The sequence below is a fragment of the Bubalus kerabau genome, chromosome 1, assembly GCF_029407905.1.
Source record: "Bubalus kerabau isolate K-KA32 ecotype Philippines breed swamp buffalo chromosome 1, PCC_UOA_SB_1v2, whole genome shotgun sequence".
In the NCBI taxonomy this organism is placed as follows: domain Eukaryota; kingdom Metazoa; phylum Chordata; class Mammalia; order Artiodactyla; family Bovidae; genus Bubalus; species Bubalus kerabau.
In genome coordinates, this window is record NC_073624.1 from 7,517,903 (window position 1) to 7,544,207 (window position 26,305).

The 26,305-nt window shown below is 53.4% G+C and overlaps 1 protein-coding gene across 2 annotated transcripts; it reads right to left on the reverse strand.

Moving 5' to 3' along the window:
- Window positions 1–1,210: 1,210 nt before the first annotated feature.
- Window positions 1,211–24,734, reverse strand: TEF (TEF transcription factor, PAR bZIP family member). 2 transcript variants are annotated; one of them, XM_055566396.1, is made up of 4 exons: window positions 24,585–24,734; window positions 10,722–11,039; window positions 6,134–6,354; window positions 1,211–4,784 (listed from the first exon to the last, which is right to left on the reverse strand). In XM_055566396.1, exons 1-4 carry the CDS (start codon window positions 24,685–24,687, stop codon window positions 4,569–4,571), a joined length of 858 nt encoding a protein of 285 aa, XP_055422371.1. In that variant the 5' UTR covers window positions 24,688–24,734; the 3' UTR covers window positions 1,211–4,568. The 2 variants fall into 2 exon arrangements, with proteins under 2 accessions (XP_055422371.1, XP_055422369.1); XM_055566394.1 differs by lacking the exon at window positions 24,585–24,734 and adding an exon at window positions 14,446–14,721.
- Window positions 24,735–26,305: the final 1,571 nt, after the last annotated feature.

Genomic DNA, 26,305 nt, shown 5'->3' on the forward strand with positions numbered 1-26,305 from the left:
AGCTTAAACGCCACCCACAAAGAGATCTTCCCTGCCCCTCCAATATAAATGGTCTCTCCCAGACTCCCCAGTCTCCTCAGCCGCACCACTTACTGCATCCATCATTCTTTTCTGTGTAATGTTTGTCTTTCCAAGCTGATTGTGGAGGCAGGGTTGACACAAAATAGACATTTAATAAATATTTGCTGAATGACGTCTCTCTAAACTTTGGTTTCCACATCTGTGTGGGGTTTTGAGTGGGGGGGACAACATTCCTGCTGTGAAGTTTAAATAAGATAGTGCCTCAAAGCACCCAGCCCAGGCTCACAGTCCTGGGAGCAGGGAGGAGGGGAAGGCTGAGCTGAAAGGCTCTGTAAGTCGTCAGGAATGGGAAGACCCGAGGGTGCAGCTGGTGGGAAGATGGGAGTAAGTGACACTGCCCTGAGCCCAAGGCCAAGGACAGTCTAGGAATGCTTTTCTGAGCTTCAGTGTTTCTTGTAAAATGGCCATTTAAAAAAAGTCCACCTTGCCGGCCCATCTCCAAACTCCAAACATAGGTTTTTTCCTCTTAGAAATGAAATGATTACCGGTCCCTTAAACCACAGGAGTACGAACGGCGTGCAGCATGGGAAGCAGGGAGAACGGCCATGGCCGCACACAGGCACCAGCTCCAGGCACGCACACGAGGACGGAGCAGATGCAGCATCAAGAGTGGGCGGAGATGTGGGAAGGGCGGTGGAGTTGGCAGTGAGCACGGCCAAGGGTGGGACACCCTGTTCTGCCCCCACCCCAGGAGCCTGGGCCTGTCCTGAGCAGGGGACCTGGGGACGCCAATGCTGAGTGGCTCGGCCCGACAGCTCCAGTGCCCAGCAGACAGCTGCACCGTGTTTAACCTTGTCTTTTAACTGTGACGGTCTCATGGTGTAGACAGAAAATGTGGCAAAAGTAAACAAGGAAAACCTCAAGAATCCCCCTCCGAGCACCGTTGAGGATTCTGTCTGGGGACACTTCTCATGAGCAGTTCCCTGGCCTTCCAAGCAGCCGTGCTGCACTTTCATTTGTTCTAACTGCTGAGGACGATTCCGGGGCCCGGCACTTATCCCTTCTCATGAACTGTGTGGCTAAGGGGGCAGGGATTACTTCCACCTGACACGTGAAGAAACAGGCACAGACTGGCTCGGGCGGCTCAGCCTTGACGTGGGAAGGAGGACAGAAAAGACAGCCCCGTGATTCTCGTCTCAAAATATTTAATTTTGTTTGAAAAGGATACATTCCCGGCTTCCCTCCCGCCGCGTCACTCGGGCCCACCAGCAGTGGCACACTCGCACGCACACACGCACATAAGGCCAGTGGGCTACGCTCCGCATCTGCCCCGCGCCGGCCGGGGAGAAGGGGTTTGCGCCGTGCCTCCTTCCCCGACACGGGTGAAGGAGAGAGGGGCCTGCTGGAATGCCAGCTCCCGGGGGAGGGCGCAGAGCCCCACACACTCTGTCACATCACATGCACTTAGAAAAATAAAACCAAGTGGTGCTCTGGCGTCCCCAACACTGTAAGACAGCAATATCCACCTGGAAGTCATCTTTGCCATTTTCTAGAAAAATTTATTGCACTTAATTAACAGATGTTAAAGGAGCTCTGGGGTGGTAGGGCTTTGCCATGAAAACCAGGGGGCTTTGAGCCCTTTGCTCCCAGGGTCACGGATGGAGAGCTGCCCAGCACAGAGCAGCCCTTGTCAGCTGGCCCCCTCGCCTGCTACCCTACCTCTGACTGGACGACTGCAGACGCTGCCTGCCAGGGCCACATCAGGTCCCCCCTGACCAGGGCGATGCTTACCCCGAGTCAAGGGTCACTGCTACGTGCCTTCCCCAACCTCAGGCCCCAGACAGGCAAACCCTTTGCCTTGGGCCAAGGTAAGAGTTACCCGGGTCCTCCACAAGACTGCTGGTCACTGTGAAAGCTCTCCCTAAATATATACGTATTCTATGTCTACAAATACATTTATTATATGCATATTCTTGCAACATTCCAGCTCATTCATGATTTGTCTGTTCGGAGGCTGCAACTGAGGTGAAAGGGGGTGCTTAGGAAGGGATGGCCCGTCCCAGCCCACTGCAAGCCCAGGGAAAGCCACTCACACTGGCGTCTCTCGTCTCTGGTGCTTTGCAGAGGGTGTCAAAGACATGAGGACAGGAGCCTCAGTTTTTGGCCGTTAGCCCTAAGATGGAGAGGGCCCAACAGGGAGTCAAGAAGACTCCCAACTCCACGATGGAAACTGAGGAGGCACCACCTCTCCTGCAAGGACTAAGAAGACACGCTTACCTGAGCACCCTTTTCCCCAGCATGTCAATCTCCACGGACCTCTCCTTCCTGTCCCCACCAGACTCCTGACTCGAAGGGGCTCTTCTAGAAGAGGCCAGCAGCCACGCTCTTTCCAAGTGAGCACTTTGGGAAGGAACCAGACACCCACTGCCTGGGGGGGCAGGGGAGGGTTGGGGGAGGTGCAAGGGGAGGGCACCCAGACAGGCAGAAAGTGGGACAGAGAGAAGAGACAGCAGGCCATCACCACACCTGCTGGGGTCGGAGAGTGGACGCCACCCAGAGACTAAATGTCCATCCCTTAGAGGGGGGGAAAAAACCGAGAAAACACAAACCATACACTTTCTGGCCAAAGAAAATGAAGAGCTTTTAAGCTGGTGGCTCTTCTCCCAATAACAAAATGAGAAGTGCCCTCTGGGTGGGTGGCCAGACCAGAGCGAGAGTGCCCGGGCGGGCGAGCTGCCCAGGGCAGGACACGGACATGCTGGATGCAACTGCCCTGCTGTGGTTATAAGAGTGGAAAGTGTTAACATGGTTTTCATAGAACCACGAAGTCAAAGTCGGGGGGAGGGGGGAGGGGCACCAACATCCCTCGGCCTCGGGGACCTTTGTCAAGTCCCCTGGAGAGGTGGGGGTGCAGGTCCCTGGAGGGCCGTGTGTTCCCCTGGGGTGTGGTCCACAGCCAGTGGATGGCTTCCCCTGCTCTTAACATCTGTTATAAAAAGTCTTTAGGGGTCAAGGCCCAGGACTCAGAGCCACCACTTTAAATAAAACCAGTGGTGAACGCGACAAAAGTGTGCCTGTCACCTCTGACCCCTCCTTACCACAGGCTGCCCGCCCTGAGCAAATAAATACACCCATCTCCAGGTGCCCGGCTGACCACAGCGAGCAGAGGGTTCTGCGGATGTCTGTAACGAGTCTTCCGGGCAGAACTGAAGGATGAGTCCAGCCGGACATGAGAGGAAGGAGCAGCTGCGAGGTTGGCCCCTCCACCCACGCCTTGGCCGGGCCTGCACAGCTGGCCGTCTCCTAGGACCCGGATGGAGGGGTTTCTAGCCTATGTCCAAGTCCCAGGAGCCTGTTCTTCCATATGAGCTGGGTGGGACCCGGTGACCGGGGCCCTGCCCGGGGACGCCCTCTAGGCTGCTCACACTTGGGTGGATCCTGAAGTGAGAACCAGGAAGCCCTCTTCTGCTTTTCGGGGAGAGCGGGCTCGGGCATGGCCCGCACGAGAAAGCAGAGCAAGAAAGAACGGGAGCTTCTAGAGAAACATGCCCGGCTCTCCACCCGCGGTGCTGGGGGAGGGTGGGAGGGGCCGTGGAGGCCAGGTATTTGAACACCATGCAGAAGGTGCGTCTCCGCTCCAGGAAGTTAAGCTTCCCAGATGAGGGGACTTTTCAGGTAAAATCCAAGATCTCAGCTTGATCACTGGGTGAGGAAAAACAGCAGGCCCAGAGGCCCAGTCTGGTGGGACAAAGGAGACTCAGGCAGCCTCCATGAGTGCCCCGGAGAAGAGTAGATGAGCACGGTGACCAGGGCGCAGAGACCACCACCCTGGGAGTCTCTCCCAGTAGTGGATGGAACGCACAGGGAGCCCCTCACCAGGGCCTCCTCCTCCCAAGCCTCGAGCCACAGAGAAACGGGGTCAGGGAACCAGGAACCGCTGGGTGACCTTCTGCTGTAGGCCCAGATGCAAAGGTCATCCCCGGCTGCGTACAGACCACGCCCCCATGGCCTGGTGCCCACACGGATGCTACAGAGGAGCTGGCATGTCTTTCTACCTCTGAGGAAGATGGGAACAGAGGCTTCTCTCTCTAAGACTTTCTGGGGAGGATGACAGACCCGCCCTGCCTAGAAATGCACCCAGCTACCTGAGAAGATGTAAGGGCGACAGTCATCACCACTCATTCTGCAGATACGGGCCTGGCTCGGCCCAGGCTGGAGAAGAGGAAGAGTCACGGAAGCCTGGGCCCCCTGGGAGAGGAAGGCCTGTGCTCCAGAGGTCCCCTCCTGGGCCAGCTGCGACAGCCAAGGACAGAGACGAAGGCTGATTCACCGCCTCGTAGATTCTCTCGAGTCCCGCCAGGGAGGAGGCTGGCCCCCAGGGAAGTCGCCGCACTGGTCGTGTGTGATAATGAAGCTTGAACGTGAAGGCTCCGGGGCAGGTGCGCCGCCATGCGCCCACGACGAGTCATAAGTCTCCACGCAGGGGTGGGTTTCAGGGGCCCCGGGCAGAGGTCTGAAGTGAGGCAGCGCCCCGGCGGGGGTGCGTGTTACAAGGGCCCATACTTGGTCTCATACTTGGACACGATGGTCTTGCACTTGCCCACCTCCTTGCGCAGCTCCGCCACCTCCGTCCGCAGGGCCGTGTTCTCCTTCTCCAGGAAGGCTGCCCGGATAGTGATCTGATTCTCCTTCAGGCGCCGGGCATCCCGGGACCGCTTGGCTGCCACATTGTTCTTCTTGCGTCTCGTCCAGTACTTCTCGTCCTGTGGGGAAGCGTCTTTGGTGGGTCTCTCCTCTTTCCCAAGAGAGAACCCACCCCTCCCCTCCTGCCAGCACTCCACCCCACCCACACCGATTCCTCTTTTAACCCACATGGTGCAGCTGGGACCTGGGGACTCCCAAGGGCCCAGCCCTTACACCCAGGGAGCATTATCCACAGACCCCACAGAATCCAAGTGGGACCACTGGTGGAAGGATGGGCCCTCCTCTTACCAGTGGTCTCTCTCTGCTGCTCCAACATACAGCACTGTCTGTATTCCTGCCTCACTTAGGCTGTGGCTGAGGGTCTGCACCCTGACTCCAGTTCCCGGAGTTCACATCTTGTTCTGCCACTTTCTAGCAGTGGAACCGAGCAAGTTCCTTAACCTCACAATGTCTCCCCACCTCGTCTTTACAATGGGGGGTAATTACAGTAACTACCTCAGAGTTGCCTGAGAATTAGAAGAGTTAATATGTACAAGGTGCTTATACCAATGCCTGGCTTATAGTAAGGACCCCATAAAGGTTTACCATTTTCATCGTTATTATTGTAATAGCCTCAGAAACCTCTCAAGAGGCAGGTATGGTTATTCCCATTTTACAGATGAGGAACCTGAGGTCTGCCTGACTCTATAAAGCTTAGGAGAAAAGTCCCTTTTCTGAGTTTTTCTCAGTGGGGAAGGGAAAAACTACAAAATCCTCCTCTCCTCCCAGTCCTGTTGCAAAGAGCCGACTCAATGGAAAAGACCCTGATTCTGGGAAAGGTCGAGGGCAAGAGGAGAAGGGGACAACAGAGGATGAGATGGTTGGATGGCATCATCAACTCAACAGACCTGAGTTTGAGTAAGCTCCGGGAGTTGGTGAAGGACAGGGAAGCCTGGTGTGCTGCAGTCCATGGGGTCGCAAAGAGTCGGACACAACTTAGTGACTGAACAACAACTCCCATCCCAGCTCCTATAAAACCATCAGCTTGAAGGCTGCTGGCTCATCCCTGTCATGGCAATGTACAGCTATCTTTTGTCCTTCAAAGTGAGGGCTTGTTCAATCCCGGTTTCTGTGGCCAACTGAGCTCTTGCCCAGGGGCTGGGCTGAAGCCAGGGAAGTGGGAGCACGGGCATAGCCGGCAACTAGAATGGAAAGAGATGTTGCAGGGAGTCAAGCTGGGGCCAAACGCCACCCAAATGCCTTTCTCTCAACTGCTGCGGGATGTGGCCCAAAGCTCTGAATGCACGCCTTTCTCGATGTGTCCCCAAGGAGGGCGGGTCCTCCCGGGGAAACTGAACAGCAGCTGGGGAAAGCCCCTTGACCCCTGAGCCCACGCTGCACCTTCACCACTGCAGATGCGCCAAGTTACCTTCTGCTCATCAGGGACAAAGACCTTCTTGGCCTTTTTGATCATGGGCTGGGGCTTCAGGTCTTCCTCAGCAAACTTGTGCTTCCGAGGGTTGAAGAGCTCCCCGCCGGGCACACTGGAGAGGACCAGGTCGGCAGGGTCGGGATTGAAGTTCACATCTACCTCCACGCAGTTGGGGTCGATGGGACTGGGGGTCTCCCTCTCCTTTTCCAGGGAGGATTCTGAAAGACAGAGAGGCAGGTGGTCCTGAAAAAGCCTAGACTCACTAAATAGCCAAGGCTCACGTCACATACCCAGACACCTACTTGAATCTCAAGGTCACAGAAGCGACTGCTGCTTGGAGGGAAGAAAATCTGTAAGAGCACCGGCCCCTCACAAGCCAGATTGGCATATGTGATTCAATTCAACAACGCAAACACGGAAAGAATTCTTCCCTTTAGGAACAAAATGCTCAAAAGGAAACAGGGGCCTTCGAAAAAGACAAGATTTTCCAATTGTATTTCCCCCCAGAAATGTTAAGCAAAACATTAAATCATTATACCCCCTTAACTTCCTGTGGTTTCAAGTTCTCAAGTAATGAGAAGCAGCTGAATCTCACCAGGAACTATAATGGTTTAGGGACACAGACTGAATAATGAAATGGCTTCCATTTCTGAATCCCCTTGAGACGAATCAGTGGCTGTGCTCATTCAGTCTCATGACAACTCTGAAAGGGAGACGGGTGTTAACCTAATTTTACAGATGAGGAAACCAAGGCTTGGAGAAATGACAAGGTTTTCCTAGGATCACATGGATGGTAAATAAACTAAAATTTAAGTCTGGCCAAAAAAACAAAAAGCAAAACCCTGTTCAAATCTTATGTGTTATTAGGGATAAGTTATTTTTTTAAAATCTATACCTTTGGCCTACTTGCTCAATGCTACTTATAAGAGGACACAAAATAATTATTCAGTCAATAGATACGTTGCTGCTGCTGCTGCTAAGTCACTTCAGTTGTGTCCAACTTTGTGTGACCCCATAGACGGCAGCCCACCAGGCTCCCCCGTTATTAAACATCTACTATATGCCAAGGACTGTCCTGGCAAAGACAAAGCAGTGAACAAAACAAAAATCCTTGCCTTCATGGAATGTTATCCTATGGGGAAGGATGACGTTACATAAGATAAATTACAAACGTCCATACAGAAGTGTTGGATGCCATGTGGATATTTGGGAGAACATTTCAGAAAGAGTGAACACCAAGGGCATGGTCTGTGCACAGGCAAGTACTGGGAGACTTGAGAAGGGCAGAGGCCATTGCGGCTGGGGTGACTAAGAGCGAGGAGTAACAGGATAGGGACAGAGAGCGTAGGACCTTTAATCCCAGTAAAGCAGTGGTTCTCAGTCAGGTTTGTTCTGCAGGGGACACGTGACCCTGTGAGGGTGGAGGGGTGTGTTCCACTGGCATCTGGCGAGTAGAGGCCACGGATGCTGCTACACAGGCTGCGGTGTGAGGACAGCCCTTCTCCACCCCCAGCAAAACCATCTGGTCCGGACGCCAACAGTGTTACTGATTTTGACTGTCCCCTGAGGTGAAAGAAGTCACTGGAGGGTTCTGAGCAGAGGTGTGACATGATCAGACATAGGTTTTAACTGGATTGTGCATATAAACTACTTGTATCCTATCAGACAGGTTAATTACAAACAGGGCTGAGTGTCAAGAGTGAGTGGCCAGGGACCAACATGGTAACTATAGGAATAAACAACCAACAGCCAAGGTACCAAAGCCTGGCCACTAGACCGCCCCTGTACTGCTGGTGGGAGTATAAATGGCAACAGCCACTTTGTATCCTATTTGGAAACATCTACAAAAAGCTGACTGGGTGCAACTCAGGCTTCCCTTCCAAGGAGTATTCTGAAAGACAGAGAGGCAGGTGGTCCTGAAACAATCTAGAGTGAGTCTAGGTGCAAGTCAGAATCCTTCCCATCGAACACTGGGTATCTGATGACTCAGCTGCTCTACTCCTCGGAAAATGCCCAACAGAAAATGCATACAAAGACTCACAAAATAAGAATTAAAAGCAAAAAAAGGACTCACACACAAATGTTCATGGCAGTGCTATTAGGCGTAACCCCGACCTGGAAACATCTCTTGTGTCCATCCACTAAAGAGTGGGTAAAAACTGTGGTGTGGCCATGCAATACAACTTGGAGGGACTTCCCTGGCTGTCCAGCGGTTAAGACTGTGCTTCCACTGCAGGGGGCACAGGTTCGATCCCTGGTGTGGGAACTAAGATCCCAAATGCCGCATAGTGAGGCAAAATAAAACACGGAATACCATTCAGCAACAAAAAATGAATACAGCTCTGCTACAGGCAACAACATGGATGATTCTCATACACGGAGTTGAGGAAAGGAGCTAGTCACGAAAGCATACAGACTACTTATTACAGAGGAACTGAAAAATGAACTGTTTCATTTCTACCACATGTATAACTTCAGTATAAATCTTACTTTATTTGTATCATGGTTTTTCTGTCACGGGAGTAGTCCATAAGTATGTTCTATAAATCTATTTTTAGTCACTGATGCCCACATGATTTGTATGTTACTATAAAGCTAGCTATAGGAAGCTATAAATGTGAACTTGTAAATGTAATTTACTTAAAGAAAAAGAGAACATAATATACAGTTCCATTTACAGAATGTTCATCTATAAACAAAATGAATCTCTGGTGATGGAAATAAGGATGGTGGTTACCCCTGGGGAGTGAGGACTGAGTGGGGTCAGGAGGAACTTCCAGAATACCGACTGTTCTCTGCCCTGAATGGGGGGTAGTTACATGGGCGGGCTCACTCTGAAGATTCATCGAGTGGTGCACCTATGATAGGGGCACCTCTGGATGCCACACTTCATTAAGGTCTACTTAAACACAAAATCAGAGGGAAATTCCACCTAGGTGGCCTCAGGTATAAGAAGAGGGCTCATTTCCAGCTCTGTCCCCTACCCACACACGGAACCAGCCTTTCAGGATAACCTGACCAGCACAAAAATGAGCTGCCTTCAAACAAGAATTCAGCTGGAATCAGCTGAAGCCTCTGAAGCTGAATGGTTTACAGCACAGAAAGGAGGGACAGAGGAGCATGTTAAAAGGCAGTAAAGGGATATAACCAGAAAATCCAGCATGTGTGAAACTCTACAGGCCAAACAATTCAGCTTCCTCAACAAACTGCAGAGAAATAAAAAGGAAAGGAGACCCCACAGACTACAAGAGATTTAAGACACATAACTAACTGAAATGTGTGGGTCTCATTTGGCTCCTGATTCAAGCAAACTGTAAAACAGTAACATTTATGAGACAACTTTTTGGAAATTTGAATGCTGGTGGATTTACTGTCCATTTCAGATGTAAAACTGGTATTTCTGTTCTTAAAAAAACTATACTTTATATATACATTTGATTGAAAATAATCAGGTTAGGGGAATGAAGGAGGTTATAGAAAACAAGACTGGTTATGAGCTAATTACTACAGAACCTGAGTGATGGTTACTGGAGGTTCATTATAGCAACCCTTCATTTTCATATTTGAACATTTTTCCATTATAAAAAGAAAAAAAATAGAGCATGAGAATTCCTTGGGTGCAGGTTTCCTGGGTTCCACACCAGCTCCTGGGGTCTTTTCCAGGAGACATCTGCCTATACACCTTGAACTGAGCCTGTGGAAAGCTTTGCAGAGCCCCTGAAACAGGGACCATGCCTGCTCTGATGGGTTCATGACCCAGGGGCATGAAAACCAACCAACTGGAGGTAAAACAGAAAAAGGACAAGAGGATGAAGCAGGAATCCCAAAGATGGTATTGGTCCTGGCAGTGGAAATGCCTTCTTCGTGGTAGTGCCTGAGAAGTACCTGGCTAAACAGTCAGACATCCTGGGTTCAAGTGCTGCCTCCACTTCCCATCAGCTGTGTTACCCTGGGCAAGTGACCTAACTTCTGAGTTTCCTCACCTAGAAAATGGGGGTAACAGCGGACTTCCCTGGTGGTCCAGTGGCTAAGACTCTACACTGCCAATGCCTGGGTTTGATCCCTGGTCAAGGAACTAGATCCCACATGCTGCAATTAAGAGTTCACGTGCCACAACCAAGACCCAGTGCAGCTAAATAAATAAAATAAAATGGGAATGAAAGTATCAATCTCATAAGGAGGTTTTGTGAGGATTATGTGTTAGTGCCTGGCACAGAATAAATGTTAAATAAATGTTTGCTGTTGTTATTATTATTGCCTGAGCTTCCTAAGAATCTGAGGCAAAGTGCACACGGCGGCAGAGAGCAGTACTGCGGAGAGGCAGGATGGCACTGCTAGCCTATGAAGCCTCCAACTGGGACTGCTCACTCCACTGGGCTGACCATCTGCAGCAACCAAAGACAGGAAGGCTCCGGCTGCCGCTGAGGGGATGGCTATTTTTATCTCCAGCCGTGGGGGACTGTGCTGAAGGGTGGGGGAGCAGAGGGCTTCTGCTCATGGTAGGTCCAATGGGACCACGCAGCCCCCTGGGAAGTGGATCTCCTTGGATGAGGCAGGTGGCCCTGCCCGAAGGCTCATCACCAACCTGTGCTGGACACGGTTTCCGAGGGCTGAAAGACGGCGGTGGAGGAGGATGGTGGGGACGCCGTGGAGGAGCTGGCTGACTCCTTCCCTTCTAGCTCAGCCACCGGCAGCAGCAGGTTCTGCACCAGGTGGGTGGGGCTGGCGGGGATGCCATTCTCCAGCAGGAACTCATCCAGGTCCATGTACTCCAGGTGGAAAGACTCGCCATCGTACGGGATGGTTTTGTCCCAGATGGGCGGCATGAGGGAGGCTGAGACGGCCATGGTGCTGGCTGCTGCAGCCTCGTCTTCCTCCAGCTTTTCCTTCCCCTTTTCCTTATCTGTAGACACAAAATCTGTGATGAGACATCTCTTGAGAGAGTAACTCAACCCCAGGAGGCACGTGGTGAGCCTCACAGGGCAGAGCCACCTCTCTCGGAGTCCTGATCCATCCATGCATGCATTTCAAGAGCCCACATTATTCTCCAGTTATAACCTGGTGCTTGAACCAGGACCACTGGTCTCCTTTAGAGATGGCAGCATACCCTCATGTGCTGCACATCCATGCCTGGGCTTCCTAGGATGCTCGCCATCAGCTCTGAGGCCTGATGTAGTCCCAGGGTTAATTCAGAACGGGCTGTGGGATTATCATCTGCTGGAGAGAGGCTATCGGCGGGGGTCAGGGGGCGGGGAATGGGGTTTCTGATCCTGCTATCTTAGGAAAGGGCTGACTCCTCAGGCCAAGAACTTGCTTGTTCTTCTGTCCTGTCCCACCCTGCCTGCCACCCACTGCAGTGATGTGTGACCTTAGCCATGTTATTTAACCTCTCTCAGCTTCAATGTCCTCCACTGTAAGTAAGGATAAAGCTCCTTCTTTGGTGAAGACTAGAGGTAACATTTGAAAGTGTCTTGTAGAGCTCCTGGCACACCCCAGGCATTCATTATTACAGTGAGCTTGCTCAGGGAAGGGATTGTGTTTGATTCATTTCTAGATTATGGGGACCAATACAGGAGCAGCCAAGACAGCAGACCCCAGGAAGATGAGTATACTGAATGAAGAAGGCTGGGTTTGTAAATAGAGAGGGCCTGGAGCTGTGTTTTCAGGACCTTTTTCAGAGCAACCATTTCCAGAGACCACTTGCTTATCCCTGAATGAGCAAAGACTTAAGGCAGGCTTTTTTTGGAAGAAAGAGACGCATGGAGCTGTAGAAGAAAGAATGCTCCCATTCAAAGCAAAACTAATCAATCAGTGGGGACATGAACCCACCTAACTGTCTCAGCCCGAAAGTTATACACGTGGATGGATATCCAAGAAAAGGCAAATTGAGAAAAAAAGAGGAAAATGTGACAAGGTTGGAAGAAAATCAGAGTGACAGGGAGGCAAATGAGGGAAGTGGGAGATAAGATCATGACAAGCTCATAATGGGTTTTCAAATTGAGGGCGACAAATTTGAACTCTGGTTTCTGAAATGAAACAGAAATCAAATACAATTATGTTGGAAGTAAACCAGTCATGCATGGATGCCTAGACCTCAGACAGCCAAAAAGCAGCTTGTTGGTTCAATAAAAATGGACACACCCAGTGAAAAGGTGGAGGTTTTGACAAACAGAATTTGGTCATGGCTACTAATACAAAGTAACTCGAATTCTTGCAACTGCCTTCTGTACCAGGCTTTGGTTTAAAACCAAACGGGAAGTAAGAAAGCCAAGCTTTGGTGGGCTGGGTGGGCCAGATGGCCTCCCTGTTCTCCTTCCCTGAGACACTGACTCTACATTCTGTTCAGAGATGACTGAGATTCCTGTTGGGTGGGGGTCGTGGGGATTAAAAGAGGAAGAAGGGAGGAGACAGACATACTGGAGAACTAGTACCAAGTTCCAGGGTTTGTCTGGCCTAAGCAATTAAGCACACTGTTAATGAGTGTTTTTATAAGATGGAATTTTAATTGCAGGAGATGTTCATCAGTGGTTACCAGTGATACAATGTAAGGACTGGTGACGTGACCTTAAGGAAACATCCTCACCGCTCTGAGCCTCTGCTTTCTTCATCTGAGAAGTGGGGTAATACCATATAGGACGGCTGCAGAAGACTGAATAAGATTATGTCAAGGGGCTCTGGAAGAATTCTGCAAATGTAAGGTGGAATTATTATTGTGGATGGTTATTAGTCGGTAATCTGACAGAACCTGACAGATTTGCACACCTGTCCCGGGGCAGCTTGCCTCAGCCCCAGATTTGGAACAAAGCATTGCCTTAAAAATAAACAAAAGGGTCTGTGCATATGAGGTCCTGAAGCGGAAGGAGAGAGCCTGGCCTCACCTAATGTGCTGAAGCTATTTATAACCCGACCGTGATAGCCATAGGGATGGGAGTCTCAGAACACACCCAAGAAAGGAAGAGAAATGGCATTTTTAAAAAGAAAATGAATTCCCCAAGACCGGTAATTCACAGAAGGCCCATTCCTTCCCAAATCTCTGAAAGACACCAGTGGTTCTTGGAAATTCAAATCTCAGAAGACGGAAAGCATACCTCAGTGCCCCCTGAAACTCCACTATAGGTGGTATTCCTGCTGCTCCCTGAACCCCATGCTCTCAGACCAAAAACAAGGCCAAACTTGCTTTCCACAAAAGCCCCAGGGACCTCTGTAGCCTAGGAAACAAGACAAGGGCTTCCCAGGTGGCCCAGTGGTAAGAATCTGCCTGCCAGTGCAGGAGACACTGGAGACCCGGTTCGATCCCTGGGTCGGGAAGATACTCTGGAGGAGGAAATGGCAACCCATTCCAGTATTCTTGCCTGGAAAATCCCATGGACAAAGGAGCCTCGTGGGCTACAGTCCATGTGGTTCCAAACAGTGGGGACTTGACTGAGCACACACAGCAGCAAACAGGACAAAGACCAACCCTGTGGCCTCCAAGTCCAGGGTCAGTCCCAAACAACCAGGTAAAGGGCCTCAGTGGCCTCTTTCTGACCCTCATCCCTCTACCTTCATCCCAATCTCCCCCTCAGAAGGCACCTCCTGTCTCTTCTCCTGACACCCCTCTCCACCTCGGCAGCAGCCCTGAAACTCATTTCCAAGACATCTCCAGTGAGGACCCAGAACCTGAGGATACTCACACGCAGTGAAGAAGGCAGGTCCTCCTCCCCGCTGGGAGGAGGACGGCCATAAACGAAAGCAGTTCGCTACAGTATATCAGGGCATCTCAAACTTTAGCGGACTGTGGAATCACAGAAGTGGGGTGGTGCCCCTTAAAATGCAGAGTCCTGTCTCTGAAGCCGCAGATCCAGTGAAGGGTGATGGGTGGGGCCCAGAAATGGGCATTTTAAACAAGCATCTCAAGTGATTCTGATGCAGGGGTCCCCAGGGCAGGCGCCCTGGAGTGTCACTGGAATAGCTGCTGCGACCCCCATCAGCCTCCTCGGTAATCCCTTCACGTCGCGCGTGCTCCGGACCCTCCCCAATGAACCTCCTCCCCGCGACCCCCACACGACTGCCTCCCTCCCCCACCCATCCCCACCAACCCCCATGTGACTCCGCCTCTCTCAGCTCATCCGCGACCCCTTCCTACCCCCTTTCGCCTCGCCCTCCCGTCCATGAATCCTTCCTGGCCCCATCCCCCAGGCTGGACCACTTCACCCGGATCTCCGACCTCCCCGGCCCCGCCCTCACAAGGCCCCGCCCTTGCAGAAACCCCGCCCCCAGAGGAGCGCGGAACCCCCTACCCCACCCCATCCACCGCCGCCTCCCCTCACCGAGGCGTGTCTCGCGTGGGGGGTTCTCCATCAGCTTCTTGAGGACCAGAGGGAAGGAGCCCGGCAGGCCCCTTTCCCCGGCTGCGCGCCCCGGCCCCGGGCCCGGCCCCGCCTGCGGCTCTACAGGCGGCTTCTTTCCACCGCCCGCGTCGGACATCGTGCCCCGCGCTCGGCTCGCGCGCGCCTCGCCTCGCCTCGCCTCCCCCGCCCGCCTGCCCGCCCCCCGAGATGGGACGGAGCCGTGCGACCCGCCGCAGCTGCCGACACAGGCAGCTACTGCGCAGGCGCGCAGAGGCCCCCCCACCTCCCCATCCATCCCTACCCCGCAGGCGGACAGGCTCTGGCTTATTAATTATTCATAAAGCCAGGCCAGCTTCCCCGGATGGCGACCTTGGATTGGCCCATCCCGCGAGAGGGGGCGGGGGCAGGCGCAGCCTTCCGGATCGTGATTGGCTAGGCCGCCCCTAGGGTAAACGCCACACGTGCGGGGCCAGGTGAGAAGCAGGGCCGCAGGCCCCGCCCCGTCCTCCTCGCTGTCACCTGATTGGCGCCTGCCGAGGCCTGGGTCTAGGGGGCCCTTTCCGGCGACAGCCCGTGCCCCTCAACCCACGCTTTCGCCTTCGCCGTAACCCCTGCCCTTCTCTCGGACCATTGTAACCGCTCTCCCCTCGCATCCCAGTCTCGCCACCTTCCGGAAGCGCCACCCAGAGGAGGCGGGGCTGGCAGCGGCCATGCCGGTGGGGAGGTAGCCTATCAGAGAGACCCCTAGGGCTCCCCGCGGCTGTTTACCCCTTCCTCTTCCCTCTCCCTTCCGCGGGTCACGTGGAGCTGCAGCCGAGTCCCGCCGCGTGGGGAGCGGGGGGACAGGAGGAAGGCGCGGAGCAGCCAATAGAGGGCGGGGGGCGGGGCCCGGGGCGGTGCACGAGGCGCAGCATGTGCGGGGCTGCGGCGGGGAGGGAAGGGGCGGGCCTTTCTGTTCTAGGGACTCTGCCCAGGGTCGTGGTACCGGGACTCACAGCGCAGCCTTTACCCAGCCTCTCCCCCACCCCACGACCTAGAGGTTGGCTGAGGGCAGGGTCGGGGACGGCGACCTGCCCGCCCGTAGGGACGTAATGACGGACGGAACAGGCTTGGCTGCCGCTGAAGATGGTGTCAGATTCTACCCCCTGATCCCGGGTTTCTGGTGCGGGCGTGGCGGCCAGATAAACACTAGCGTGGAGGGCGCATTCTTGAGGCCGCGGGTACAGAGAGAGGGCCTGGGCCCTGAGCCAGGGCGGGAGTACGCGCTTCCGTCCTCGCGCTTAACTAGCCTGTGACCTTGGGAAAATCCAGTTGCTTCACCCGAGCCTGTTTCCTCGTTCATAAAATGTAGGGCTTGGGCTGGATAAATCTCAAGTCCTAAACAGCTCTGAAATTCTGTTTCTCTCTAGGACATTCCCTTCTTTTTCCTAGGGAAAAACACACACACACACACACAATTCCTCCCTCTCAAAATATATGCAAATGTTTCCTAGGAGTTCATCAGGAAACGGCGGGTACAAATGTCAAACGTGAGGTTGGGTGGCGGACACATGCCGAGTCCTTCTAGGAACCTGCTCCTACAGGTCACCCAAACTTTGTACCTCTTGATAGCAGGAATCATACCCTGCTTTGAACCAAAACAATACTAGGTACTCCCTGCCTGAGAGGGCAGGGACTTTGGCTTACTTGTCCCTATGAGACCAGTGACTTGAGTTTATTTGTTCCTGTGAGACCAGTGACTCTTGCCTTCCAGGAGCGAGGCTGCGAGATGCAGGGCACAGTCCTTGATTCATAGAGTAGGTGTGTGATCGCGACACCCAGCTAGCTGAAAGTTGTCAGCCTGATACAATCAGTACTGGCAGTTGAAGAAAGAGGCTGGGCACCTGAGCAAGCCTGGAAATCAAAAGATTTGAAGGAACTCTGGATGGTCGTGGAGGACAGGTGACAGAGCCTGACTCCAAAATTCAAGTTCTCATAGCCTCATTACTTAGACTATAATCACTTTCTGAGTCTGATAGCTCCAGCCTATTGCTTCATCTCTCCAGGCCACGTTTCCTATTCTTTGTCTGAGAGAGATGGGGAAGGACTGACCTTGTGAGGCTAGCGTAAGCCAGTTCATGTAAAATACACAATTGTTTTTGTTTTGTTGTTTAGTGGCTAAGTGGTGTCCGACTTTTGTGACCCCATGGACTGTAGCAAGCCAGGCTCCTCTGTCCATGGGGTTTCCCAGGCAAGAATCCTTCTCCAGGGGATCTTCCCAGCCCAGGGATTGAACCCATGTCTCCTACATTGGCAGGTGGATTCTTTACCACTGAGCCACTAGGGAAGTCCTAAAATGCACAATTGCAAACATGCAGTAAACAAATGGTTTTCATAGCTTTGCTACCCTTGATGGGTACAAATCCACTGCTTGATGTATCCATTATCCTAGAGGAGGTACAGTGCCCATGTCACTCTCTAGTTAGTGAAAGTACTAAATTATGTACTGAACATCTGTTGTGTTGCAGAGTTGTTATTAGTGGGAATTCTTTATGTGGCTAAACTAAGATATCTTTAGGATAAACTGACCTAGAGGTTTTTAGAAACAAATTTCAAAGGACAGTCCAGGGAAATTGATTAAAACAAAGCATGAGGAAAAAAAGTATGAGTTTAAAAAAGACAATGGCTAGTTTGGCCAGGGAGAGACTTACTGGATTACTGTTAAATGTATATTTTCATAGCTAATATGACACTATTGAAGGGGAAAAAATTCTTAAGGTATTAGAGGAGGATTTATAGTAACAAAACAGTGGAAAGTTGTAACATTTGTTTATGACAAAGGTGGTATGTAGTATGAGATTTTAGATTTAGGGTTTTTTTTTTAAGATTAAAAAAAGTTAAACAAATTTTTTTAAATCTTCAGTTATTCAAAAGGGATAATACCCACTTCATTTACCACCCAGCCTGGAGCAACTGATCTAACAGGCAAGTGGCACTGGTAAGCAGGTTAAGAAGCTGGGTAAACAGGTTAGGGCTTTAAAACTTTGTTCTGATTTAGTCCTCTGTTCATGTACTGACACTCCCCAAAGAGGGTTTTTTCCCCTGGATAACCACAGGGTAAATGGTGTGTCACAAACACCGCAGGAACGTCATAAACATGTTCTCTCTCGTGCTTACTTGCAGGCTGGGGGGTTAGCCACGCTGCCGACTGGCAGCATTCAACAGCACCATCCAGGAGGCGGGCGCCATTATGTTCTTGTCTTCATTCTCCAGCGGATCTGAGAAGACCCACAGCGTCCTCTCTCTGCCTTTGTTTCTTATCAGTAAAGTGGGAGTAACATTGCAGCCCCTCCTCTTAGTGGAGGAAAACGTGTGAGAAGCAGTTAGCTAATTTCCACAGTGTTTCATAGTGTTCCATAGTGTAATTTCCATAGACAGCCCTGACAAAGAAGTAAACTCTATGAAAAGAACATGTTGTTACATGATTAAGATGTTAAAACTGTGAAGTAGCACCTTTGTATTCTAAAGTATTAGGGTTTCAATGCAGCAGCTTCTTGAGGAAGGTGGGGGTCCTGGGGCAGCAGTGACTTTGTGGGGATGAGATGCAGGCCTGGGTAGAGACCCTCCTCAGTGGCTGCCTGACCTCTTGTCCAAACAAGTGACTTCTGCTGCCTAAGTCTCATGTATTTTTCTCTTGGAAACAGAAATGGATCTGCCTACCTCACAGGGTGGTTATGAGAATTACGTGTGGGAAGCAATGTCAAGTGCCAGCCTGAATGGTGTATGGCATGGATTGTGTGGGCCTCCACCCTTCCGCTTCATTCAGGCTGTGTTGGGTGAGGAGCAGGATTCTTTGAGGTGGGGGGACAAGGTGGGTTCTAGAGTTGAGAAGGGATATGAAATGTCCATTTTCCAGAGCTGGTCTGGCTTTAAATTCTACTCTTCAGTGTTCCAGAAACTTGCTAACCAACCCAAGTTAAAAATTTAATTCAATTGAACATATGCAGAACAAGGGCCTTACATGAAACCATTATGCCAATTTGGGTAATTTAAACTTGAAGCTCAGAGGAGCTAAAACTCCAGCATGGGAGCCTTTGGCCAGATACCCCATAATGACTCTTTGGCCTCATAGTCAGCGTCTTGCAGGACAGTATGACCCTCTCTCCTGACTTACTGCAAAATGTGACATGAGCCTAGTGTCTGCAAGAGCAGGATGATGAGAAGGCTTCCACTGAGCACTAACAAAGGCCAGTTATCTGTGTGCTTTGCAATCCCAAATGCAGGAGAGCACAAAGCTTTGTTCAGGGTAGTCACCCACTAAATATTTGTTGGCTTACTTTGTTGTTGGTGCCAGTAGGAGGGCTAACAAAAACTTTCCAGAGCTAGGTCATACACATTTGGAACATTACTAACATTAAATAACACTTGTTGTGTTTAATTCACAATCAAACCTAGAATAGTAAATAAAAGCCACCCTTATGGCAAGTCCTCCACCACTGGCCTTGCCAATGACTGCCTCCTCTTGAGCCCACATACCTGTGGCTGCATAGTTCTGGGCCGCGGTTTGTACCATGGTCTCAGTGTATTCTAGGGGAGAGGTGGTGGGTGGAGGCCCTTCACCAACTCTTGCCCATCTCTCAGTACTCTTAAGAGTACTTAGTTTCCTGTTTGGCTTGCATTTTGTCCACTGCCCAGCTTAGAAATATAGAATGATATCCACCCTAAGAGTAGTATTTCCAAAGAGAAACTCTTACCTCCAGGCTCTGCCACGTCTCAACAGCCACTTTCTGAGAGCTAAGGGTTCTCCAGTGGAGGCAGTGTTGGTAGGGAGTGGACTCTGGAGCTGGAACGTGTAGGTCTGATTCTTGCTTAGACTACTTCCTGTGTGACCTTGGGCAAGTTACTTAACCTCTCTGAGCCTGAGACGGAAAGGAGCAGTTCAGGCACACTGCTGAGAATAGCACTTGGGAGCATAACACGCACTCACCTGAAGTTTATCTCTGACTACAATCCCATGTTGGGTTGCCCTGGCAACACCCCATTCCTCCCAACCGGCCACTTCCCCAAGAATAGTTGGGGGAGGGTGGGACCTTGTAGTCAGGGAGAAGATGGCCTCACTCTTCTTTATGACCTTCAAGGCCCTGCAGTCTTTCCCCTTGCGGGTCTCTCTAACCTCACTCTTCCTCCTTTCCCATGTATTCACCTTCTGCAGCCACAGTGGCCTTTTATTCCTCAGACACGTGTCGTTCTTGACCCAAACAGGGCCTTTGCAGGTGCTGTTCCCCCAGCCTGAAAGTTCTTGGTGTAACTGGCCCTTCCTCACTCTCCAGGCCTTGGCTCAAATGTCCCCCTGTCTCTCTCCCCACTGGAATGCAAACAGCAGGCGAGCAGGGCAGTGTTTGTCTCACTCGCTCCCGTGCCACACGTTAGCAAGCACTCAGCATGATGAATGTTTGGATGACTGGGGAGGTGCTGCCCTGAGACATGGTTCTGGAGACCTCGGGGAAGCCTGTGGGTAGGGAGGAGCCTAGAAGGAGGCCAAGCTGGGTTGGAGCCCCTTGACAACTGTGTGGCTTTCCCATCTCTGAGCGTCAGTCTCTTGGTCAGTGGAATGGATAATCACACCTCTCTTGCAAAGCCGTTTCACAGATGGTAATGTAAAAGCCAATGGCACTCCACTCCAGTACTCTTGCCTGGAAAATCCCATGGGCGGAGGAGCCTGGTAGGCTGCAGTCCATGGGGTCGCTAAGAGTCAGACACGGCTGAGCGACTTCACTTTCACTTTTCACTTTCATGCATTGGAGAAGGAAATGGCAACCCACTCCAGTGTTCTTGCCTGGAGAATCCCAGGGATGGGGGAGCCTGGTGGGCTGCCGTCTATGGGGTCGCACAGAGTCGGACACAACTGAAGTGACTTAGCAATAGCAATGTAAAAGCACTGAATATAGTTCCCAGCCACACCTGGGAAACGGGCCATTAGAACCAGGATTCATTCCCTTAACCTAGCCTTGGGACAGGCCCATTAGGATGCAAAAGTCATCTGGATTGCTGGACACTGCTGTCAGTGTCTGGCACTGGGTGAGAATGAGTTTCTCACATTTCTCTGATTGAGACAGGTAGAGAAGAAAGGTAAGCCCCTGACACAGGAGGTGGAGAAGAAGCTGGCCTGCATACTGGCCCTGAGGGTAGCCAGTCCTCTGAGTGTGTATCCTTACCATTAGGAGATGGTAGTGAGGGTTAGGGGCTTCCCAAGTGGTGTGGTGGTAAAGAATCTGCCTGCCAATGCAGAAGACACAAGGGACACAGGTTTGATCCCTGGGTTGGGAAGATCCCCTGGGGAAAGAAATGGCAACCCATTCTGGCATTCTTGCCTGGAAAATTCCACGGAAAGAGGAGCCTGTTGGGCCACAGTCCATCTAGTCTCCAAGAGTCAGACACAACTGAGTGACTGAGCACAGCACAGCACAACAAGGATTAGAGATAACACGTGCAGTACATGTAAGGCCACTTCTCCAGGCTCTTTTTCCATGGAAGCAAATTTCATGATTTCTTGCTCTGGTTCCCCCAGGCTGGGAGTGGAGGCGACCACATAGACCATCACTGAGGCCAAGCCCAGGACAGCCCAGGCTGCTCTGAGTCCACCCTCTCTCCTGCTCACCTCAGTTCCCCAACGGGAGGTTACCCAGACCCCTGCTTCTGCCCCACCAGGTCCCACCAAGCCAGCTCAGCTGGGCTGTCCTGCTTGGCACAGGGCTGATGGCACCGTGACCCTAGGAACCTCAGCACGTGTTTCTATGGAGACAGCCATGCTTGTGTGCCCACAGCCTTGCCACATCCACTTCTTTCCAGGAGAATATCCACGGAAAGGAGGGAGTGAGGGTCAGACGGCAGATGTGATGTCCGTGGAAGGAGCCTAACCAGGCCCAGCTGCTGCTTATCTTTTGCAGAGAAAACAGCGTGGCACTTCACAGTTTGCAAACGCTTTCATCTGGGATATGTCATTTAATCCTGGCCACAAGCCTGTGAAGCAGATATTCTTTTCACAGATTGGGGATGGAAAGAGGCATGTCAGGGATACCTGCTGGGTAGCCCACAGTGATTCCAGTTAGAGCTCCTGACCTGGGGACCCCGCCTGCCCAGCTCAAAGTGAAGGCCTTGTTCCACCTCCGGTGTGCTTTCACGCTCCGTGGTTCCCTGAGAAGGAGGCCTGAGTGGCCAAAGCTGGCAGAAAGATGAGGTGCCAGCCTCTGAGCACAGCCAAGGAGTTGGGGAGTAAAAGTGCTAACCATGTGGTTTGAGAAGCCGCGTCTTTCTGTAAACTGGAGAAGAAAGTGGAGGGTGAGCAGTCTGGAACGGAATGCCTCCTGGGAGAGGATCCACAGGAGAAAAGGCAGGCAGGGGAGCGGGAAGAACAGGGCCCACAGACAGAGGGGAAACTGAGTCAAGGCTTGGGGCACAGATCCACTCTCTTGCTGGGCAGAGATTTCTCTGCCCGCAAGAAAGCTGGTTGCCTGGGTGGCCCAGAGTGACAGGCCACTGGGTGGTGGTTGTAGCCTGAAGACAGGGAGTCTGGAGCCTGGTCAGCTCTGTTGGAGAAAGTCTGTACCCCAAGGAAGTTGGGGAGGGGGAAGGGAGGCCCAGGGGCAACAAGAGCCAGAGGCCCCACGGTCGGGGTTCAAGGAGCATCGTTGAACACAGTCTGCAGGGCGAGCAGGGTCTTGTGAGGGCATGGTTTCACCATCCCCAGGACTCTCCTTGGATGTCTCCTCCCTCTGGACCCCAGGTGTGCTCTGCACGTGACCCATGACCCCCACGTGAGCTGAAGCACAGGAGGCAACCAGACCTCTGTCATCCTCCTCCCGGGGGGATTGAAGCCAGCATGAGGAACGCACACGGGGAGAGAAGCCCCTTCGTCAAGAACTTTTAAAGCACAGGTTGTTCCTCGAACAACTCGGGTTTGAACTATGCGAGTTCCACTTATACGTGAATTTTTTTCACTAAACACATACAGTACTACCCAATCTGCGGTTGGTTGAATCTGAGGATGTGAAACCATGGATCTGGGGGTGGCCATAAAGTTACAGGCAGATTTTCAACTTGGGCCCTAACCCCTGAGTTGTGCCAGGGTCAAGTACACTTTTTCCCTGCTGGCTGGGAATTCCAGCTTTGATGGCCTGTGCCCTGTCTTCACCAAGGTACACTGCCTTCAGGTGGATACTTTCATGAAAGATTTGGAGATTCTGGGAGCTTTGGAAAGTGGCGACAGCAGATGGAGGGCAGTATTAAGAGTGAGGTCTTTGTGGGGTGTACTGGCTCCCTTAAGTCTCCAATCCTCACTCCGTCATTTTATCCACCTGTCGGCATCTCTCAGTCTGTCAGGGTCTCATGCCTCGGACCCTCAGTGAGAGGGCACATGGAGAAGAGACAGGAGGTGGCCTGAGATGGTCCGTCTCCCATGGACCAGCCCGGCTGTACCAGACCCACCGTCCTTTGTCAATTTCCCAGCTCTTGACAAAGCTCTGCCTGAGACCCTGGCGAGGGGGGCGGGTTTCTGGGCCTGGACTTTGCCATCCACAGTGACTGATGAGGACGTTCCACAGGGCTCTGGGGACCAGGTGGGATCCAGGAACCAGCAGCTGCTGCCACACTTCATAAGCCTTGTTGCCCTGGTCTGAGGAGCTGCACCCTGAGTCGCCCCCAAGAACTCTTCCCTGCCCAGGTGGGAGCTGTTCTCGCAGACCCACCAGCAGCCCAGCTGCCCCCTGTGCCTGCCCTGGGCCACAGGCCCACCCTGCCTTCTCTAGAGCTCAGACCAAGAAGGGAGCCCTTAACATCCAGACGTCCTGCCTCACCTCCCCACACAGGACATTCAGAGATGGTAAGAAAACATCAGCTGTGGTTCTTTTCCAGGCCAAGCTGTGAGTTTCAGGAGGGGATGGGCTTCTCCCAGCGAGCAGCCAGGACCCTGAGTGCCGGGAGGGCACAGACTGCCGATGGGTGAGGTCCGAGGGGCCCAGAGCTCCATGGGAGAGAGCCCACAGGGGACCCTGCCACAGGCTCTGGGCGCTGCCTCCCTCCCTCAGGCGGTGTCTCCGTGCTCAGAGCCTGCCACCCTCCCTTGCTGAGCCCGGTTCCCTGAGAGGCGTGTCCAGGCAAGGGGCTGTGGTGTGCGTCCTCGGGCCATAGAATTTGGGAGTGGGCTAAGGGTCCCGTGGAAGTGGGGCCTGCGGGCCCAGCCAGGGCTACCTGGTGATGGGGTGGATCAGGTACCTGCAGGGGAGGTGAGGTGTGGGGAGGGGAGGGAGAGGCCTGAGAAAGGTCCCCTGAAGGGCCACCTGGACTCAGGTCAGGCTCTGGCAGCCAGGGGGAGCTGGGCTCCATTAAAGGCACCCCTGGGGCTTGAGCAATGAAGACCTGACGTCTCAGAACAGAAGAGATGAGGGGAAATATTTGTCGGGAGGGAGCGCCCCGAGCAGCTGGCCCCCAGAGTTCTCGTGGCCCTGGGGTTTCTCAGGCGGGACTCGGGAGACACCTGGTGCCGGCTGCTGGCTCTGCCCCTAGTCCACACCCTCCTCCACAGGCTCCCTCGCCCCGTGTTTGCCTGTGGTATCCTAGGAACCGGGGCTTCCAGCCTGTGGTCCTGTTACATAACAGCCTCCATCCCATCGCCGGGTCCAGCACCTCCGGCGAGCAGGAGCTGAAGCAGGCGCCCGGAGGCCAGCCTCTCCTGCGGGACACAGGCGGCCGGCCGCCCGAAGCCACAGCTTCTGCTGGTCCCCTGCACCCCAACACGCAGAGGGGGGAACGTAATAAGCCGTCAGTGTCCGGAGCGTTCCTTCAGCAGGGGCCTCTGGTCCTGTCCTGGTCCCGCGTGAGCCCCGCACCTGTCAGTGGCCGCATGCTGGCCACAGCTTCCCAGGGCCAGCAAGCCTGGGGGTGCAGCCCCGGAGAGGCAGAGGCCCTCCCCACCGTGACCCTCTCTACACCCCAGCCCTTCCTCGCCCGGGGAAGAAGCCAAGGGAAGACCCCTGCTGAGGACCCTCCCTAGCCTGGAGATGCCTGTGGCCACAGTGCCCGCGGCGGCCCCCACCCCTCGGGCACCTGGGTGGCTGGCCATTGCAGGCCACCTCCGTTCCTACCTGTCCTCTTCTCTGGCCAAGGCAAAGAGTGCTCGAGCAGGGACTTGAGGACCTCCGGCATGTCCATGGCAGGGGCCACTCCGATCCGGTCACAGCTCGACATGGTCCGGCGGGAGGTGCTCGCTGGGGGAGTTTAGAAGCAGCTGGAGAGGCAGGCTCTGGCCCAGGAGAGCCGCAGGCTCTGGAGGCAGGCGGGGCGGGAGCCCGAGGCAGCCAATGGGCAGCACGGGCCCCGGCCCGCCCGTCCACCCCCGGCTCGGCCACCTGCCAGCTCCGGCTGCAGCCAGGCCTTCCCTTCCCGCTGCCTGGCAGGGCGGGCCTGGCCCGGCGCCAGCATCAGCACGTGGAGCCACAGCGCCAATCCTCTGACAGAGAGCCTGGTGTTATCTAACTTTGCAAAGGGAAGTTCTCCCCCAGGCTGGGAGCCAGAGCCGGGCCTGCCAGGTGAGAACAGTGAGCTGGCTGCCCGCCCACAGTGAGCGTGCACTGCATACTCAGGCCCACTCGGCAGAGAAGCTTCAGAGGCCAGGCCCTGCGGGACCCGCAACCCCGGCCGCAGGCAGCTGGGCACAGAGGATGTACTGTGTTGGCGAGCACAGGCCCACAAGTGGGCGTCACGCACTTACCTGCGAGCTTGTGAGTCTCGAGGGGGTGTTGGTGTGTTTTGATGCTGGTCTATAGGCTGTGTACATGCACACGTGCCCTGCAAGGCACACGGTGTGCGTGTGGCATGGGTAATTGGGGCACGCTATCTGCAGAGCCTGAAGCCTGCTCTTCTAAGGGGAGGGACAAACCTGCAGCCTGAGATCCCTTTGGCCTTCACGGACGGAGGGGAGGGGGAGATGAGGCAGGTGCCCAGCGGACAGGTACTGGCAGGCAGGCAGAGTAGGCACCACTGAAGGGGAGCGGCCCCGCAGATTGGCTGACTCTTTCTGGGACACCGTCCTGCTTCTCAGCCTCTGCCCCAGCCTGGGGGCCTGGGCAGCAATTGGCTGTTTGCAACAGTCCCCTCCCTGGCCCTCTCACTGGCCTCTGTGGTCCCTGGGCCACTTACTTGAACGTGAGGTTGAAGCCATAATTCCGTTTGGCAGTCTCTACAAAGACCGATGCCAGCCTTGCCCGAGCTGGGGAGGTGGCGGGGGCGGGGGGTCATCGGGCTCCTCCCCTCCACATGTAGCATCTTGAACAAGCTGTACTGCTCTTTGGAGTCTCAGCTCCAAAACCACCAAATGTGGTGAACTTCACGGCTCCTTTCAGCTCTGGTTCTGTCTCTGACACTCTGGTTTGGGTGCAATAAGCCTTTGGTTCCCCGTACTTGCAACTGATTTCTATGTCATCCTTCCCCACTTTCCAAAATCCCATTTTGCCCAAACAGCAGATACGTCAGGATGCCTTCAAGCCTCTCCTTTTCCCAACAGTCCCCAGCTTATTCCCCAGTTACCCTCTTTTCCACCCCAACGTGTGTGTGTATGCGTGGTACTCAGTTGTGTTCAACTCTCGTGACTCCATAGACTGTAGTGCACCAGGCTCCTCTGTCCATGGGATTTCCCAGGCAAGAATACTGGATTGGGTTGCCATTTCCTCCTCCAGGGGATCTTCCTGATCCAGAGATAGAACCCACATCTCCTGTGCTGGCGGATTTTTTACCGTTGAGCCACCTGGGAAGCCCCTTTCACCCTAATCAGTTCAGTTCAGTTCAGTTCAGTCGCTCAGTCGTGTCC